The 19,374-nt window shown below is 37.9% G+C and overlaps 1 protein-coding gene across 1 annotated transcript in view; it reads right to left on the minus strand.

Annotated features, from left to right (window-relative positions):
• The window catches only part of LOC114246690 (uncharacterized), a 120,693-nt gene that overhangs the window by 29,849 nt on the left and 71,470 nt on the right, over window positions 1–19,374 (minus strand). The window contains exon 3 of the mRNA XM_028179360.2: window positions 7,893–8,075. Coding sequence (XP_028035161.2) covers window positions 7,893–8,075 — 183 coding nt within the window. The remainder of the gene's footprint in view (window positions 1–7,892; window positions 8,076–19,374) is intronic.

Raw genomic sequence — 19,374 nt, forward strand, 5'->3', positions numbered from 1 at the left:
ATAATAATTATTGTCTATAGTACACCGCAACATACCTGCTATATTTTAATATATTTTCCGGAATTTCTGTAAATTAAACGGTTGTCTGGAAGAGATTGCTTTTGTACAAATGTATATGCTTTTTGACTGTTTTTTTAATGTAAATTGTGTTTTGGTGTGCAATAAAGTTTATTCTCTCTCTCTCTCTCTCTCTTTCTCTTATTTCCCAAAAATGTCGCTTGTCCGTTTTAAAACCTTTCTGTGTGCCCGTCATTTAAATTTAAAAGGCCACGGTAATACGACCTATTTTTACTCGAAAGATCAGAACCCTGCGTCACTGCGTGGTCGCTTAAGCCCTTCTGTAGACTTCAAAGGATAAACTTATATAACACGCTTATTGTCTGACGTGTGGCCATTGTTTTCGACAAACGATACGAAGGGGACAAAATCTAAAACGTCAGATGTGTCTATGTTCCCAATGGAATTTGCGGTTTACGTACAAGTTGTCTAAGTGTGTTTCTTGTGCGCTAATCTCGGTAGTGATTCCGTGAATTTCCGTAATGCGATTTACTTAGGGGCTTTGTTTTGTTATTATAATGAATACATTAGGTTGGTCGATGTAAATAATTACAAGATTTCGTAATGATAAACCTTAGAACTTATATCTCAAGGTGGGTGACGCATTTACGTCGTAGATGTCTATGGGCTCCAGTAACCACTTAACACCAGGTGGGCTGTGAGCTCGTCCACCCATCTAAGCAATAAAAAAAATAAAAACAAATTCGCTCAACTCTCAACATCAAATGCAAACAATCATGCAAAATTTTCGTCGTGACGCCAATAAAAGATACAGATGGAGAAGCGTTATAAAGGTAATTAATCTCTCATCGGGACAATCACAACTCAGTAATGAAGAAGATAACGCCATCTGGTGGAGGAAACGTTGTAATATCCAAGATGGGTGGGGTTTACGTTGTGGACATCTATATAATAATATAGTTAATAATAATAAAGCATTCTTTATTCAAAAATAATTGGGACTTAATTACAAACCATTTGGACATACATTAATGGTTTTTTTTTTTTTTTTTTATAATTAAAAAGTAAAAAGTTTATTAAGAAGTTCGTTTAGGAATAAAAAGTTACTTTCTTATATACATTTTAATATTATTTTTCTCCTATCTACGCCGAAAATTCGGTTTTCCTCCCGCTGTACAGGGAAGAAAGTCTAACATTTCCTCCCTGGGTACTGACAAGTGGGCTTGCGCGTTAGTGTCTACGTCTGCTCTCACGCACCTAAAATTCTCCGCCATTGTTGTGCTCGGGTAATTTGCAATATTGTGTTTAGTGTAAAAGTGAAATAAACAAAAGGCAATAAAATTTAATAGTGAAGTATGAAACAAAGATGAGTTCATCAGACAATTCTTATTCAATTAGTAGTAGTTTATTTAAAAATAAAAAAACAGTTAAAATGTTTATTTTATGAGTGAGGGGCTCCGCCCCTCCCCCCCTCCCCCTCTTTGACCCGTATTAGCTAATCAGCACAGTTAATCTGATTTCTTATTCACAAAGAAATTTTGTTTGCTACCCGGATTAGTGCCCCTGCCATAATCATTTCATTAATTATTCTTTTTTTTAATACGAACACGTTTACTTCATTACGATTTCCAATTTGTTGAATTCGTAGAGCGATTTGTAAAAACGTATAGATAGGAGAAAAGAATTGTTAAGCAACTTGTCACCCAAAGTGCAATGGAGAGGGCTATGCTCGGAGTTTCCCTACGAGATCAAATCAGAAATGAGGAGATTCGCAGGAAAACCATGGTAACCGACATAGCCCAAAGGATTGCGACGTTGAAGTGGCAGTGGGTAGGGCATTTGCTCGTAGAACGGATGGCCCTTGGGGCTGGAAAGTTCTCGAGTGGCGACCGCGTGCCAGAAGACGTGGCGTGGGTAGACCTGTCACAAGATGGACCGACGGACTATTGAGGGTCGCGGGGATCCGCTGGTAGCAGGCAGCGCAGGACCGATCTTTATAGCGAGGTTTTAGGGAAGCCTATGTCCAGCAGTGGACTGATGAGAGGAGAGAGAGAGAGAGGGACCTTCTATAAACCTTCTTAGATTTTCAAAAATACCAAAATATCAAATTATCGCGTTTAATTCGTTTTTCCGTTTGCCTATTTCTAACCAAATAAGACCCATCAGTGTAATGCATAATATTAAATTGTGGTAATTAAAAACGAAATACCCGCATTTAAATCGAATAGGCTATATATTTTAGCCTCGTTAAGTTTTATAGCTCAATTTCAAGAGTATTTTAATGGCTTTGTAACTGTAACCTTGGTCAGTATTTACAATTAATTTGCAATTGTTTTCATCGATCTTGAATTTCGCGTTTAGCTTGGTTCGCTGAATCTCAGGGGTCCCATGTTTAGACGGTTTTCATCTGATGATGATACAATTTTTAAGGATTTTTTGTTATTCCTACGGTATTCGTATTCTATAAGCCTGGAAGAATTTCCTAACACTAGCCCTATCAAGAGTAGTGCTTCGCAGAATCTACCACCGGATCGGAATCACGATCCACTAAGAAAATGAATGAATGAATGAATAAATGAAATTTCTTTATTGCACAAAATAGTGTACAAAGGCGAACTTAACGCCATGCATGCATTCTCTTCCAGTTAACCCTCGTTGATGAAGTGAAAGATTCAAGAACTGCGTAGTTGTGGTAAAGTTAATACATGCCGATAATTTAAATAATTACAGTAGACATGAGTAAAATGAACACTAATAGGTTATAATTTACATAGCCAAAACAAATACATAGATACATACATGTGGTAGGACCTCTTGTGAGTCCGCGCGGGTAGGTACCACCGCCCTGCCTATTTCTGCCGTGAAGCAGTAATGCGTTTCGGTTTGAAGGGTGGGGCAGCCGTTGTAACTATACTGAGATCTCAGAACTTATATCTCAAGTTGGGTGGCGCATTTACCATGGGCTCCAGTAACCACTTAACATCAGGTGGGCTGTGAGCTCGTCCACCAATCTAAGCAATAAAAAAAAAAACATACAAATACTCTTCAAACATAAATGATTATTCCGAGGTAGAAATAGAAGATGGCGTTGCCTACCCATATCCCTAGTTACGAGCAATCGATACGAACAAGACTAGTGTCAATAGTATTCTATTAGTATTGCCATGCGATTCAGATCGGAATGCTTGATGACTTCTAGCAGTAAGTAAGAAGATGGGTTATTTTTCGAAGCTATTTAGTATTTGGATGATAAGCGGTGCGTACACAGCCGTTATATATAATGATTCTTCCTGATGCCAGACACAGCCCACTGAGTTTCTCGCCGGATCTTCTCAGTGGGTCGCGTGGTAGATTCTGCGAAGCACTGCTCTAGCTAGGGTTAGTGTTAGCAACGTCGTCAGGCTTGAGCCCCGTGAGCTAACCTACTAGTTAGGGTTACGCTGAAATGGCATCTCAAGGTCATCATCCTCTATCAGCAAAAAGAATTAAAGAGAGAAACTTTCTTCAAACTTTCATGCTCATTGTACTTTTGTCTGAGTTATAACAAAGAAACGAAATGTCCATTACATATTCAATTAGTTTCAGTTTCCGTCGGTATCTTCGTTTGCGTAATATGCATGAGTTTAATACTCTATACTTTACTATTCTACCTTTTGTATAAATATTTAGGTATCAGGGAATATCTGTTGAATTATTCCCGAATAGCACTTAAGTGTGTTGCCATAGGGTTTTATATTTGGAATTCCTTATTTTGGGTAAAATCGATTCACCGTTGTAACTATACTGAGACCTTAGAACTTATATCTCAAGGTGTGTGGCGCATTTACGTTGTAGATGTCTATGGGCTCCAGTAACCACTTAACACCAGGTGGGCTGTGAGCTCGTCTACACATCGAAGCAATAAAAAAAAAAACTTTTTCAATGAAGTCTTGATTGCTTTGGTCAGATATAGCGTTAAATAAGTAGTCATTCTCGAAGCAGAAATTCTAATTGCAACGGAAAGCTATTTATTGTTTGTAAAAGGTAGACATTATCGGCGTACTGATTCTGTGCATAAAAAGTAAAAAAAAAAAAAATAGATGTCGCCACTGTTTTAAAAGTGTATTCCAAAGTAAATTCAAATATATTTTTTATTGCTTACAAGGGTGGACGAGCTCTCAGCCCACCCGGTGTTAAGTGGTTACCGGAGCCCAGCTAGACATCTACAATGTAAATTCCACCACCCACCTTCAGACATGAGTTGTAAGGTCTCACTTTTGATAGTACAACGGCTGCCCCACCCTTCAAACCGAAACGCATTACTCCTTCACGGTAGAAATAGACAGGGTAGTGGTACCTACCCGTGCCGACACAAAAATACAGACTGGAAAGAAGGTAGACAAATCGGTCTGCTCCTGACATCCTACCCACAGTCTTCAATATTATACTCATGTACGCTTATAACTGCGCAGAAATATCTTGGAAACTCATTAAACGTGGAAATCGTGGTAAAAACCCAATAAATTGTTATTATTTATGTATACTATTTCTGTTTTAACTATATCAAAACGTATTAAATAAACCAACCGTGTTTTTCACATTCAACTTTATTACTAAGCAACAGAGTACAAATTTAGGAGTGGCGATAGCTTTATATATTACGCAGCCTCAATGTTATAAGTAATTCAAGAGTCGAACGAAATCCGAGATTCCGAGGTGGTATGAATAACAAAATGACCGCACATTTTTTACAGTTCTCTAGGGTTGAGTATTTTGTAAGTTTATTTGTATTTTACGGATACTTTTTCGTAGTCAAGATCGCCCTGAAGTTGGTGCTTGTAATAAAGGAATTCTCAAAGGTGGTACTGGTGGTTTTGAACTGGTGGTAGGACATCTTGTGAGTCGGGTAGGTATCACCACCCTGCCTATTTCTGCCGTGAAGCAGTAATGCGTTTCGGTTTGAAGGGTCGGGCAGCCCTTGTAACTATACTGGGACCTTAGAACTTACTCAAGGTGGGTGGCGCATTTACGTTGTAGATGTCTATGAGCTTTAGTAACCACTTAACACCAGGTGGGCTGTGATCTCGTTCGCACATCTAAGCAATAAAATAAAAAATAAATATAGGTGGCAACGGACCGGCCGCACTGGACATCAAGTGGGGAGGTCTATATTCAGCAATGGACAGGCTGAGATGATGATGATGAAACATCCAATCTATATTCAATCATAAAACGAAGACGAATAAAGAAAATTGATATGCACCAGATTGTATTTTATTTTTGTAATACAAAATCTTCCATATTATTACAACTGATGATGACTTTATTTCAATTAAAAATAGTTAACGCCTTTTCTGTCGCAGGGTGTTACTAAAGCTTACTAGAGTGATCATGGTCAATGAAGAAGTTTATTAGTTTCATGGTAAATTAACTCATTGCCCCGCTGATGATCATAGCATCATCTAGCAGTATCAAGAACTCAGTGACTGTATCTAAATAAAAACACATTATATTTAGCTGCAATTAACGGTTTGACGTAAAAACGAGGGGTTTGAAAAGCAACTGTTTCATCTTTTACGTAACCATTCTCGCGATCCACTTTGAGTGCTTAAAGATACTCCAAGTACTGGTCACCGCTCTGGTCGAACTCACAACTTAACCCATAGACGCAACTCAATGAGTTTCTCGCCAGATTTTCTCAGTGGATCGCGATTTTGATCTGGCGATAATTTCAACGAAGCACAAGTTTTGTTAGGGCAGATGTTAGCAAATTATTTCAGGCTGAGCCTCATGAGTTCGCCCAGCAGTCAAGTTGAAGCCAGACCATTCGAAGTTAGTGCCAAATTGGTAGGCATTTTTTCGCAACGTACAATTAATTCCTTTTTAGCAAATACAGGGATAGTTTATTGTGTCTATTCTAATGGGTTTACAGTGAACTAGATTAATAGTTGAAGCTTCTGTATCATAGTCATTGAACTATCGGACAAACTATTAAAATCAGCAATGAAATAAGTATGTATTTCGTGTTTTTAAGCACCATTAAAAATATTTAACAAACATTCCTCTGCATTATCATCCGATTCAGGGCCAGAGCTATATTCAAAATGATTTTATTGAATTTCAAAATAATCTCTAACAGTTTTACCAAGAACCCCACAGTCCTGTGAGGAATCAACATTACAAACTCAGTGGACTTTACATTTTACATTAAAAATAATTAGCTCAAAATTCCTACATTCCATTTTAGACGTAAATTAACTTCAATTACAAAATTCACCCTCACATGCGACTCTATTATAGGCTAAATTATAAAAATCTAAATTTTGCAACATGATATTTTATTCTCATACTTGGATACCTATTAAAACTTCGCGGCTTTAGTTACTTGGGGACTGAAATTTTGAAGTTTATCCGATTTATTATTGCCTTCGGGAAGCGAGACGTGAAAGAAAATGAATTAATACAAAGAAGTCTGCGCCCTGGGGAGCGAAGACAGAAACTTCTAAATATAATTTACTTCTTGAAGCTGAATATATAAGAAACGTTTAGAATGACGAACTCAAGATCTATTTTAAGAACCTCAATAACAATGGTTGTTTTAGAATATCTCCATTTCTGCACAGTAACTATTGTTTTGATACTGATTGAAACAACCTCTATATAATTAACCTGACGTGTGTTGATTCATCTCTAATTGCTACTGAATCCTAGTTTGGGACCAGTATACTTAGTGCGAGTTTTTTAAAGTTCTCCATAGCGTAAAACTTAACTCAATTTTGTATGCAGTTGGAACAGTGCCCCAAGTGGCAAACGTTCCAACTTCATACAAATTTGAGTTAACTTTTACGCGATCGAGAACGTTAAAAAACTCGCACTAAGCACCCAGATGACTGCGTGATTCATTCCCGATTATGCATTTAACTCCCAACAATGGAGACACATAGCAATGCAATTTAGTTGTCTGGTGGCTTAGACTAGAAACATCCTATCGTGTCGTACAACTCCACCAAGATATTCACAGAAGAAGCAGCAATCGCTAACCGGCTTAGCTCAGTGTAGGGGTATCGTAAGCCCACACGCGTGCATGTCAACAACAATGCCAGTAACAGCTATCTCAGTCGTTTAGTTGATGGGCCTCTACCATCTTCGACCATTGAGTTCCATATATTGGGCGCGTCCCCTCACCCGCAGCAACCTCGTAGGAGATGCCGTTTGGAGGCCCGAAAAAAAGTGACAAGGTTGAGGATTCTTTTAAAGAATACTTTTAGTAGTTGTAATCACACTCGTCTATCTCTTATTCTTCTTCTTCTTCCTATCCTATTACCCTCTGTTGGGGTATAGGGATCGAATCAAATTCTTCCATTTGCATTAGTCTTGAGCAGTCTGTTCTAGCTCCACTCACTTCATGCCCAGAATGCCCAATTCCTGCACCACCGAGCGATTCCTAGTTGTTCTGGGATGGCCTTTCTTCCGTCTGCCAGACAGTCTTTCCAGGTCAGTTGTCTCTTGGTTAGGTGGGTATTGGGCTTTCTTAATGTGTGACTAATCCAATGCCATTTCCGTGTAACTCGTCTATGTACGTTTTCTGTATATATATTTTAAATATTTACTAACAATCACGCCACGTTAACTGGTCCCGTGCTAAGTTCGTAAAGAACTTGTATTACAGGTACCAGATAACGGAAATAAATGTAAGATTTTTATTATACACATACATATATTTAATAAACATCCATAACCCTGGAAAATACATTTTATATTTATCATACAAATATCTTCCCTTGACGGTATTCGAACCCGCGACCCCCTTGTGTAGTGACCATGTCACATACCACTACACCAGACGGCCGTTAGTAAAATTAGTTAGTGAAATACGTTAGTAAAATAAAACTTACCTTTATCATCAGATTTAAACTCTGCTTCCAGCTCAGCCTTGGTTGGCACGGGCTCGGGTTTGCAAGGTTCCTGCTTGGCCGCCTTCATGCTCATTGATTTCCTTGTCCTGTGTCCACGGAACGCTGCCTGGATTTTAGTGGCTGCCTGTTCTTCTGACTTTACGCCTTCTTTGTTCTTCTCTTCTGCGAAAAATATTTGATTTTAAATTAGTTCAATATTGACAGTCTTGACGAATTTTCAGGCCAACAGTTGGCAAGAGATAGCAGAAGATTGGGAGGAATGAAGATATCTTATCTGAGGCCAAGATCCATGTCTAAAGAAAGTTGCATTAGGCATAAGTTAAGATTGCCATTTGCTGTAGTAAAGACTTCATATACATAAATAATTTTGGGAGAAGAGATCAAACACTCACTAAAACGGTACTGTAAAGAAACTATGGAGAACAGATAAATATTTTTCAAAGAACTTTGCTTCGTGTAAATAATACATCAGGAACTTTTACGATATTGCTATTAGCAAATTTATATAGTTTCACAGAAGTCAAACAAATTTTTTTTTATTCATAACTCTACCATTAATCGAATTCTCTGGAGTGAAAGTTTAAAAGAAACACATGATTTAAAAATTATGATATTTATTTCAAACATACACGTAAATTGTGTTGGTATCTTTAGCTATCATCACTTCACTACATAGTATAAAACAAAGTCGCTTTCTCTGTCCCCATATCCTGTATGCTTAAATCATTAAAACTACGCAACGGATTTTGATGCGGTTTTTTTAATAGATAGAGTGATTGAAGAGGAAGGTTTATATTTATAATAATATCCATTAAATAGTGAAGAAATCAACAATCAATTACAGTTTCGAGGGGCGGGTCGTGTAGTATAAAATTAAGAGTGCTTTAGTCTGTTCTTTCAGTTATTTCTTCCGAGCCATGCAAGTGGTCTCCATACGGTTTTCGCTGATAGAGAAAGTTACAAAATACACGAATTGCTTACATTATTCATAAAATTTTGGCATTGGGTAAAATATTCTATGGAGGTGTTATATTAGAAATTTAGTTTTAAAATACTCGTAGGCGCTTTTCCAATCCTTTACGGTTACTCCAATAAATTTTATAAAGAAATTTAAAGGCACATCGTATTTATCAATTACACTTATTGAATTTCGCGTTCAATTCATTTTGTCGTGCAACGGAGGTAGCTGGAAATAATTACATACCGAAAATTGTATAACAAATCAAAAACCGTAAAATTGCTTCCAATATTCGCAATCCGATAATGGTGACCTCATGGTAATTACTAAATAATAAAAGAGAAAGCTTTTTCTTCTTCAACCGCGCTTAATTTGAACTGGCGATCGGTGGTGAAGGTCGCGGTAGTCGCTGGGTCAGTCACGACAACCTTGAACGGTGGACGTCTTTCAGCCAAACATATACCATTTCGTCACTTAGCAAATTAGATCGGTCGATTACGTCACGAATAAAGGTCAAATGAACGAACGCTTTTTCGTATTATCTTATACCTTTAAACGAGCAATTCTTGTATATTAATATATATGTATATAATCGGAATCTCGGAAACGGCTCCAACGATTTTCACAAAATTTATTATACAGGGGATTTCGGGGGCGATAAATCGATCTAGCTACGATTTATTTTTAGAAAATGTTGTTTTATTCGTGCTTTCAATAATCAACTCTTCCCGACATCTATTGGCGAATAATAATACCTACTATTTTTCTTAATTGAGGGCAACAAAAAAAAAACAGAGCAAAGCTCGGTCATCATCTAGTTCCGATTATATATCGAAGGGTGATATTCACCCATCCCATTTCCCAATCCCAACACATTCATATTTTGGTTTAAGGGACATTTTTGGAATTTCACAGGTGAGCCGTTTAAAATTTGGAAAAAAATATCATAACAGACTAACTTCTTTGGCTATTTGAATGGAGTAAACTTAATTGAACTTGAATTGAAAATATCGAACTGTTGATGATGATCCCAAATAAAACACACATTTAATTATAAATATGTACTAGAGGTCCCGCAGTAGTCGAAATTCGACTATAATTAATTGGAATTGTAAGTTTGTACACTATTATGATTGTATTTTATACTTCTATAATCACAAATTTCGCCAAGGCTACACTACAAAAAAATATTAATAAAGACAAACAATATTTAATCTATTCTCAATTTGATCACAGACGTCAAGAACAAAAGTTTGACAATAAATAGTATGCATGCGTGTGTGCGTCAAATACATAGCATGTAGTGTGTGTAATGTTTTCTTTATTGGTGTTATCTTTTATGCATTATTTAAAAAAAATATTATCATTGTGCACTCCTTCTCTATATTCTCTATAAGTGTGGAAAATTTCATACTACTCCTCCGTCCGCGCAATTTTCGTAAAAAGGGATACAAAGTTTTTCCTTCACGTATTAATATATAGATGTCCCTTAAACCAAATACCTTGTTATAATATATTACGCTGTTTGTTTTCTTTTTAGGTTAAAAGTGATGAATAAGTACAACAGCTTTTTAGTGTTCACTTTATTCTTATTTATTTATTTAATATATTTTGTACACACAGCTGTTAGAAGAAACACGACAATAAGGATACAGAGTACAAGGGCACTACTTATTTCATGTTGAGATCTCTTCCAGTGGGCCCGCAGAAGGAAAGAAGAATTAGGAACACAAACCTAGTGCATTTTTTTTATTGCTTGTGTGGACGAGCTCACAGCCCACCTGGTGTTAAGTGGTTACTGGAGCCCATAGACATATACAGCGTAAATGCCGCCACGTACCTTGAGATATGCGTTCTAAGGTCTCAGTATAGTTACAACGGCTGCCCCGCCCTTCAAACCGAAACGCATTACTGCTTCACGGCAGAAATAGGCGAGGCGGTGGTACCTACCCGTGCGAACTCACAAGAGGTCCTACCACCAGTAATTACGCAAATTATAATTTTGCGGGTTTGATTTTCATTACACGATGATAATATTCCTTCACCGTGGAAGTCGATCGTGAACATTTGATAAGTACGTATTTCATTAGAAAAATTGGTACCCGCCTGCAGGATTCGAACACCGGTGCATCGCTACATACTTACGAATGCACCGGACGTCTTATCCTTTACGCCACGACAACTCCAAACTACTGCATACAGTAAACATTACATATTATAATAATATATACAACAATATACTTATTTATTTATAAACATTTAAACTGTCAGGACCTTGATGTTTTGACGAGAAAATTAATCAAATCGCATTGTCCGGTCCGTCATACATCCAAACGGCTTCTCCTCGTCCCAGCGAATTTATTAACGACCGCTCGAGAGGATGGAAATAGCTTCCAGTGGGTTGGTTATCGATTTTCTTCGGTTACAAACCGGTCGTTATTTATAGGTTTGTTTTAGCGCAGGTAAGGTTAACGACCTGTCATGAATTGCGTAAAATATTTAATACTAGCTTTTGCCGGCGACTCCGTCCGCGTGGAATAGTTTCTTTGGCATAACGCTAACTTTTACCCCCCACTTCATTTACGTAGAAAGTGAAAATATTTTGAAACATTCTTTATTGGTGCTCCACTTGTGTTGGTCTCATGATGTTATATATAGCCTATGGCCCTCCTCAATAAATGGGCTATCTAACACTGAAATAATTTTTAAAATCGGACCAGTAGTTCCTGAGATTAGCGCGTTCAAACAAACAAACTCTTCAGCTTTATAATATTAGTATCGATATTAAATTCGGGGTTTTCTTTTAAGCTCGCGCTTTGAAACTGATTCAAACGCAGCCTTCGTTCATGCGATCAACATTAACGACACACAAACACACACACGTGATCATCATCATCATCGTCATTAGCCCACAGTCGTCCACTGCTGGACATAGGCCTCTCCCAACCCACACCACTGAACCCGATCTTAGGCTCTCCTCATCCAGCTCCTACCGGCCACTGTTCGGAGGTCATTGCACCACCCAATTAGTAAGGTGGGCCTAAAAAACACACAGACACGGCCGACTGCAATACCCGTGAACACTTACAAGAAAATATTAATAAAAATTACACATAATACGTGCTTAAGATCGACCATGGACTTCTGAAGTGAGTATTGTGGATAAATAATCAGTTTTATGAAAAATAAAATCTGAACATATTAATTTTTTTAAATTATTTTTATTGCATAGATAGGACGAGCTCACAGCCCACCTGGTGTTAAATGGTTACCGGAGCCCATAAATATCTACAACGTAAATGCTGCCAACCACCTTGAAATATGAGTTCTAAGGTCTCAGTCAGATCCTTCGATATTCGCTCGACTATTCGGCGATAGATGGCGTCACTCTTACCAGCGTAACAATATTCTGTTACAATAAACTAGGTAAAGTCGTCGTGGCCTAAAGGATAAGACGTCCGGTGCATTCGTGTTGAGCGATGCACCGGTGTTCGAATCTCAGGCGGGTACCAATTTTTCTAATGAAATACGTACTCAACAAATGTTCACGATTTACTTCCACGGTGAAGGAATAACATCGTGTAATAAAAATCAAACCCGCAAATTTTAATTTGCGTAACTACTGGTGGTAGGACGTCTTGTGAGTCCGTGCGGGTGGGCCACCACCCTGCCTATTTCTGCCATAAAGCAGTAATGCGTTTCGGTTTGAAGAGCGGGGCAGCCGTTGTAACTATACTGAGACCTTAGAGTTGATATCTCAAGGTGGGTGGCGCATTTAAGTCGTAGATGTTTATGGGCTCCAGTAATAAAAAAAATATTTAAAAAAATGAACCGTCCTTCTAATGATATTGAGTACAAGAGCTAAGTGCAAAATGTCTCGACTCTCACGAACCGTGTCACTGATAGATGTCAAGTGAGTCTAGTTTGCTACGGAGTGTATCGGCAGTGTCTTAGAGCTGACAAAGACAGCGGACACTCGTCTCGGGAGCTCTCCACGATCCAGAGAGCCGGCTAACGAGCTGAAGTCTATCAACAGTGCACGGTATATGTTAATGTCAACTTTTGTTTGATTATGAAATGTTTTGGAATTAGAGAGAGAGAGAGAGAGAGAGAAAAAGAGAGAGAGAGAGAGAGAGTATTCTTTATTGTACACAAAAAAACAAGTAAACAGTGCGATACATTAAATACAAAAAAAGTACAATTGCCGGTCTTATCGCAAAGAGCGATCTCTTCCAGACAACCATCAGGTGGACAAGAATCATTTGGAAACGAATTATGCGCGGTGTACATGTACACATACATATGCACATACACATAAACATAGGTACATACATATATCCGTAAATATACATACAATTAATACAAAATGAAATATAATAATAATTATTAAAAAATTTACTTCTTTACACATATATAAAAATAAGCAATTTACAAAAGACTTAAAATACCTTTGAAACATAATATATAATTGAAGTAGATACCAATTTTAGAATTCTACCTTATCACATATTAAACTGGTATTGGAAATTAATTAGTGATTAAAAAAATTAGAAATAAGACTGGCATAAGCTTTGTATTCACGGGCGTGCTTCGATGGGATGTTCTTTACTAATTCACGAGAGAAAGAGTATAGTTTCGGGAGACAAATACGCTATGTACTGCTATTGATGTTTGACAAGCAGAAGATAACGCAATGTATTTACTGGTGGTAGGGGTTGGAGAACGAGGAGGAGGACTTGTGAGTCCGCCCGGGTAGGTACCACCACCCTGCCTATTCCTGCCGTGGAGCAGTAATGCGTTTCGGCTTGGAGGGTGGCGCAGCCGTTGTAACTATACTGAGACCTTAGAACTTATATCTCAAGGTGTGTGGCGCATTTACGTTGTAGATGTCTATGGTAACCATTTAACAACAAAGTGGGTTGTGAGCTCGTCCACCCCGTCCCCTGTTTTCGGATGAATCCTTTAATCATTTTTTTTTATTGCTTAGATGGGTGGACAAGGTCACAGCTCACCATGTGTTAAGTGGTAACTGGAGCCCGTAGACATCTAAAAACAGTATATTCAAGTTAAACATTGAGTTATATTCTAACAATGAATTACTCGATAATAGCTAGTAGATGAAAAATTAAAACAAAATTAAAATAACAAACAGACTAATAATAATAATAAATTCAAAACAATTTTCTAACCTTCGAGCACTTTATTCTGGTATACAAGCGAAGGCTGCGTTTATAATGAACATGAAAGTGATTAGTTTGTATTATCGATTGCGCCACAGAAGGTCGACCTTAACGTTGATGCATTAGAAAGTGCTTCGAGAATATTCTATTACTCTTTGACGTCATAATCGTCATGAAATGTTAAGACGTATTTGCTTTCTATAGATTTTAGTTGGATATTACGTTCGATCAGATCCTTTAATGTGCTGTGGTAGTCAAAATGGAAATGTTTGGTAGTGCTGTGGCTTAGGATAGGTAATTTCCCATCACCTCTTTCGTGAGTGACATACAAGCATTCCCGATCCAGCGGACAGAATGGAAAGCTGTCAACGTCCCCCCAAACACGTCATTTCGGACCCTCCCGATCCACTAACGGTTCTTTTAGGTACCTCAAGCACCGGTCATCGTTCTCGTCGAACGCGTCGCTTCTGACGAAGGGCTCGACGACTAAATTAACCCTCAGACATAGTCCACTGAGTTTCTCACCGGATCTTCTCAGTGGGTCGCGATTCCGATCCGGTAGTAGATTTATTCGCGAAGCAATTGCTCTTGAGTTCTCCTTGAGGTCTCCTTCGGAGGCGCTCGAGCGGTTGTTAGCAAATCCCACCCCTCCTGGCTGAGCCTTTGCTCGCCCACCTGTCCTGGTGAAGCTGGAAAGGCCTCCGGGCCACCAGGAATCTTTCAATAATAAAAAGAAAAATACATGTGTTCAATTCATACGTGGTAGAAGTGAAACCTTCCAAAATTAAAATACAATTATCCTAAACGTCTTAAGTATATGTAAAATTTTGTCATTAGTAAATAATTGTAAGGTAGCGCCCTCTGTGAATTGATATTTTAATTTCACGTATAATCCTAAATTAAAATTCACTACAAGAGCTTTCATACACACGTTAGTATTAAAAAATCTCACAGATGGCGCTGTATTAAATAGTATATATATTTCTGTCTCATTCTTTGCTGGCTTCATCCTACACATTTTTGTATTTGTGTCTCTTACCTGTCGATTTTTCCGTTGTATCCGGTTTGAAATCACAACGATTCTAAAGAAGTTTTCACTTCAAAAACTAGACCAGTAAAACGCTAGGAAGAAGAAGAAGAAGTGCTCGCACGATTCGATTATTATCCGAATCAATGATTGTTCTATCGTAATGACACATCAAGATTTTCATTTGTCTTTGTTCCCTTGTTTACTAAGTGGCATCTTCTATATACCTTATATATAAATGAATTGCTGTTCGTTAGTCTCGCTAAAACTCGAGAACGGCTGGACCGATTTGACTAATTTTGTTCTTGAATTATTGGAATTTGGTGGAAGTCCAGAGAAGGTTTAAAAGGTAGAGAAATATGAAAATGCTCAGAATTAAATAAAAATAACAATTTTGTTTTTCCGTTGATGTGTCCCCCGTCGGACGGATTCCGTTTGTTTTAAGTTTATTTTATACAAAAGCTTACGTCTTTTATTTATCGACTGTGGCACTACGAAGTCTGCCGGGTCAGCTATTTTTAAATAAATATCTGACTTATTTGTTTTTAATCGATGTGAAGAAAAGCAAACCATGTAATTCGAAACAAAATAATTCGATGGAGGAAAGCGGAATTGTCGTAACTTAAAACAATCCAACTATAACGCCAGAACCATCAAACTATTTAAAAAATTCATAACTCTACAAAAATTTATAGAGATAGAAAGTTGAAAAATGGTAGATGAAATAAAAAAAAAAAAAGATTTAGTCGTAGGAAAACAAGATCCAGGCCCTTCTATTTTTTTTATACAAGAATATGGTAAAAAGTTGTTTAGCCCAAAATGCAAGTAACGACGTTTCCGCTTTCTCACATCTATATCTTTAGATACGTCTTTAGATATATCCACAGGGATATATCACCATTACGATATCCCAGTAGTTTCGTTCGCTTAAAAATCACACCGTCCCATAATAAACTTTAAAATCGATACGTACCACTGGAATAAAAGCAAAAAGGCTTCATTGCCTGAGATACGTTTCCGAGGAGAGGTGGTTCGGGTAATTGAATCGGAAACCGTTCTAGGAATCCGAAGGCCGACTGCAAACACTTACTCTTGATTGGGACACCTTTGAAATCTGATAACGTTGCTGCGTGAGGCCAGGTATATACAGCTGCTACGGGATTTTAGACTCTTAGTACTTTGGTAATTTTTCGTGAATCGTAGACTTATCAAAAAAAATCGGTTGTCTGTAAAGTCGGTTTACTGACGATAGTTGAACGTGACAACGTCATAAGAAAATACTGATGGAACGGTTACATACATTTTTCAGAAGAAAATTTTAATTTAATTTGTTTGATAGTTATTTTGTATAGATATAGAGAAGGAGGTAAATGGAAATCACTATTGAATTGATCAAGTTACATTTATTTGTACGCATAAATACAATTATGTCAATTTTATTTTATTTTTTACAATGTACATAGTTTTTTTACAAGTATGAATGTGTTTTGAATTGTATTATTGTATAGCAGCTGTCCACGCGAATGCATCGCCTCAGAGCGAGGTAACGCCGCATGAGTCATATTTTTTCGTGCGTGCAGCCGGCTCCATTAATTTTTATATTCATTATATTATTTCTGGCATTTCATAAATACATGGAAGTTTTTTTGGTCGCGAGCGACTGACGTATTCGTCGTTGTTTGAATATTGTCATAACTACCACCCTTTTTCTTTAAAAAAACCCCTAATAACACTAATCTACTTTTTCTATGATAATCACCATAGTCATCGAACTTGATGAAGGGTTCGTCGTGCAACTTAATCCACAGGCACAATCCACTGAGTTACTCGCCGGATTTTCTCAGTGTGTCGCGATTCCGATGCCTTAATATCTTACTGAAACCCCCCTTAACGAGTGCGTGCGTCAAGCCTCAGTTCGCAAACTACGGAAAACATCTGTCAAGGCTTTAATAAGCAAGAATTCCACATGATCACAACTGCTCTGCCAAGAGCAACCGACTATGATGATGATGACCGTTAAATTGACTACCTGAAAAATTTACTTATTAATTACAGACTTGGCTTAGAGCGCCAGACTTTAAAAGACACTAAGAATTTAAAAATCATCCAATATTAAAATATATTGGGTGCCACACTATTCCTAGGAAATTACAACGCTGAAGCCGCCAAATTGTTACGAATAAGTTACAACGGTAAGGCTGGACAAATTTGTAACGTGTCACGAAACTAGGTCAAATGGCTTTTGATGGTCTGAGTCGAGATGCACTGTGCCTTTGCCAGATCGTGCTTTAAGACAACAATAATTTTCATTTTGTTCATTTCATCATTCATGTCCATGCTAGCATTAAACATTTGTGAAGATTGTATATATACCAAACACAAACTGGGCATGTGCCAAAATAGACGACAAATTGAATACCATACTTATACCAAACTTTATCTAACAGAATACCTATCGCATTAATTTATAGCGTGCCAAGCCTAAACTGTATGGAGCCTTAAAGACTTAAGGAAGTTGGGCCAAGTCGACAAATATCATGATTACAACGTGCTGACAAGGTTAACGATATCGAACCAACTCTATACATACGGGAAACCTCCTGACCCAGTTTGCGAGTTCTATTTCGGGCGTTGCCTTATAACGGCAGGTAGCTTATCAGTCATGAATAACTTCGTGAAGCCCTGTCCGAGTATCCGAAGGTCGCTCGGCAAATGTTGGTGGACTTGGGGCGGTAATTTTGGTTGAATTGGGTTAAGGGATTTTGGGAAAGTCGGCGACGGCATTCAAGATATAAAGCGGTAAGGGTAATGGGATAATTCAGTTGAGTTGACGAACCATCATTACTTTTTTATTTCATGTGGCAATCGATGTTGGAAAACTTAAACGGTATGAAGACTATACAAGAGTCACGATCTTCGACGATGAGGTAACGATTGGGAAGATGAGAAAGTATTTTATATTTGTAAGACTGTCAAAATACTTAGTAACTATTACGATATAATTAAACTGAACTAATATCATTATTTCAACGTATATATATTAATTTCTAAATAACCATTCCTTGGTTTAAAGAGGTTTTCGTTGATGGTGAAATTTTCCGTGACTCATTTGAAAAAAAATCTGACATAGAACGAGCGAAATATTAGCGAACGTACCGTCCTATTGGTTATCTTGGCTTGAAGTGTAGGCAGTTGATATTCTGCATTTGAGACTTCCTTAACAGCTCTCCAGATATAGTAAACTGCAGCGTTAGCGTCAATAAGATTTTCTTTGTCTTTTTTTATGATTGAAGAATTACTGGTGGTCCTGAGGCCTTTCCAGTTTCACCAGGACAGATGGGCGAGCAAAGGCTCAGCTAGGAGGGGTGGGATTTGCTAACACCTGCCTGAGCGCCTCCGAGGGAGCCCTAACAACTCAAGAGCAATTGCTTCGCGAATAAATCTACTACCGGATCGGAATCGCGACCCGCTGGGAAGATCCAGCGAGAAACTCAGCGAGCTTAGGCATGGGATTTTCTTTGTCTTTAATCCACATAGCTCTATCACAGATTTTACAGATATTTTAATGTAAAAAGTCTCATCTAAAGCCTTGTAGTTCGCTTAACCTCATCACTTAGAAGTTTCCAAACAACATAATTATATGATGCTTACTAAAGACTACAGCGAAACTCCAAACTAAGTATTCCCAAGTATACTGGCTTGACGTTACGACAAAGATATCATTTGCGAACAAAGGGTCACGCCACGGTGAACCACAATTAAATTTCTTGTGAATTGTGGATAAGCTTAATAAAAGAGTAGGAATTTTGGAGGAATTTTTTTTTATTGCTTAGATGGATAGACGAGCTCACAGCCCACCTGGTGTTAAGTGGTTACTGGAGCCCATAGACATCTACAACGTAAATGCGCCACTCACCTTGAGATATAAGTTCTAAGGTCTCAGTATAGTTACAACGGCTGCCCCGCCCTTCGAGCCGAAACGCATTACTGCTTCACGGCAGAAATAGGCGGGGTGGTGGTACCTACCCGTGCGGACTCATAAGAGGTCCTACCACCAGTTCAAATAAAGTACCACCAGATCAAGGAATAAATTTGTACGTTTTTAATATCCTTAAACAGGCATACGATCATGCTAATCGTCATTTTATGGACAATACTGATGCCAGAAGCAAAGCCAAGTCGCAGCTTACAGCAAAGGTATCTTGTTAACAATCACTTGAAAATACCTATTTTAGCACTCAATAACTTTTTGTTGACTATGTGATTTTTTAGTTTTTTCTGGGCATAATATGTAAG

This window comes from Bombyx mandarina, chromosome 24 (assembly GCF_030267445.1).
Source record: "Bombyx mandarina strain Sakado chromosome 24, ASM3026744v2".
Classification (NCBI taxonomy): domain Eukaryota; kingdom Metazoa; phylum Arthropoda; class Insecta; order Lepidoptera; family Bombycidae; genus Bombyx; species Bombyx mandarina.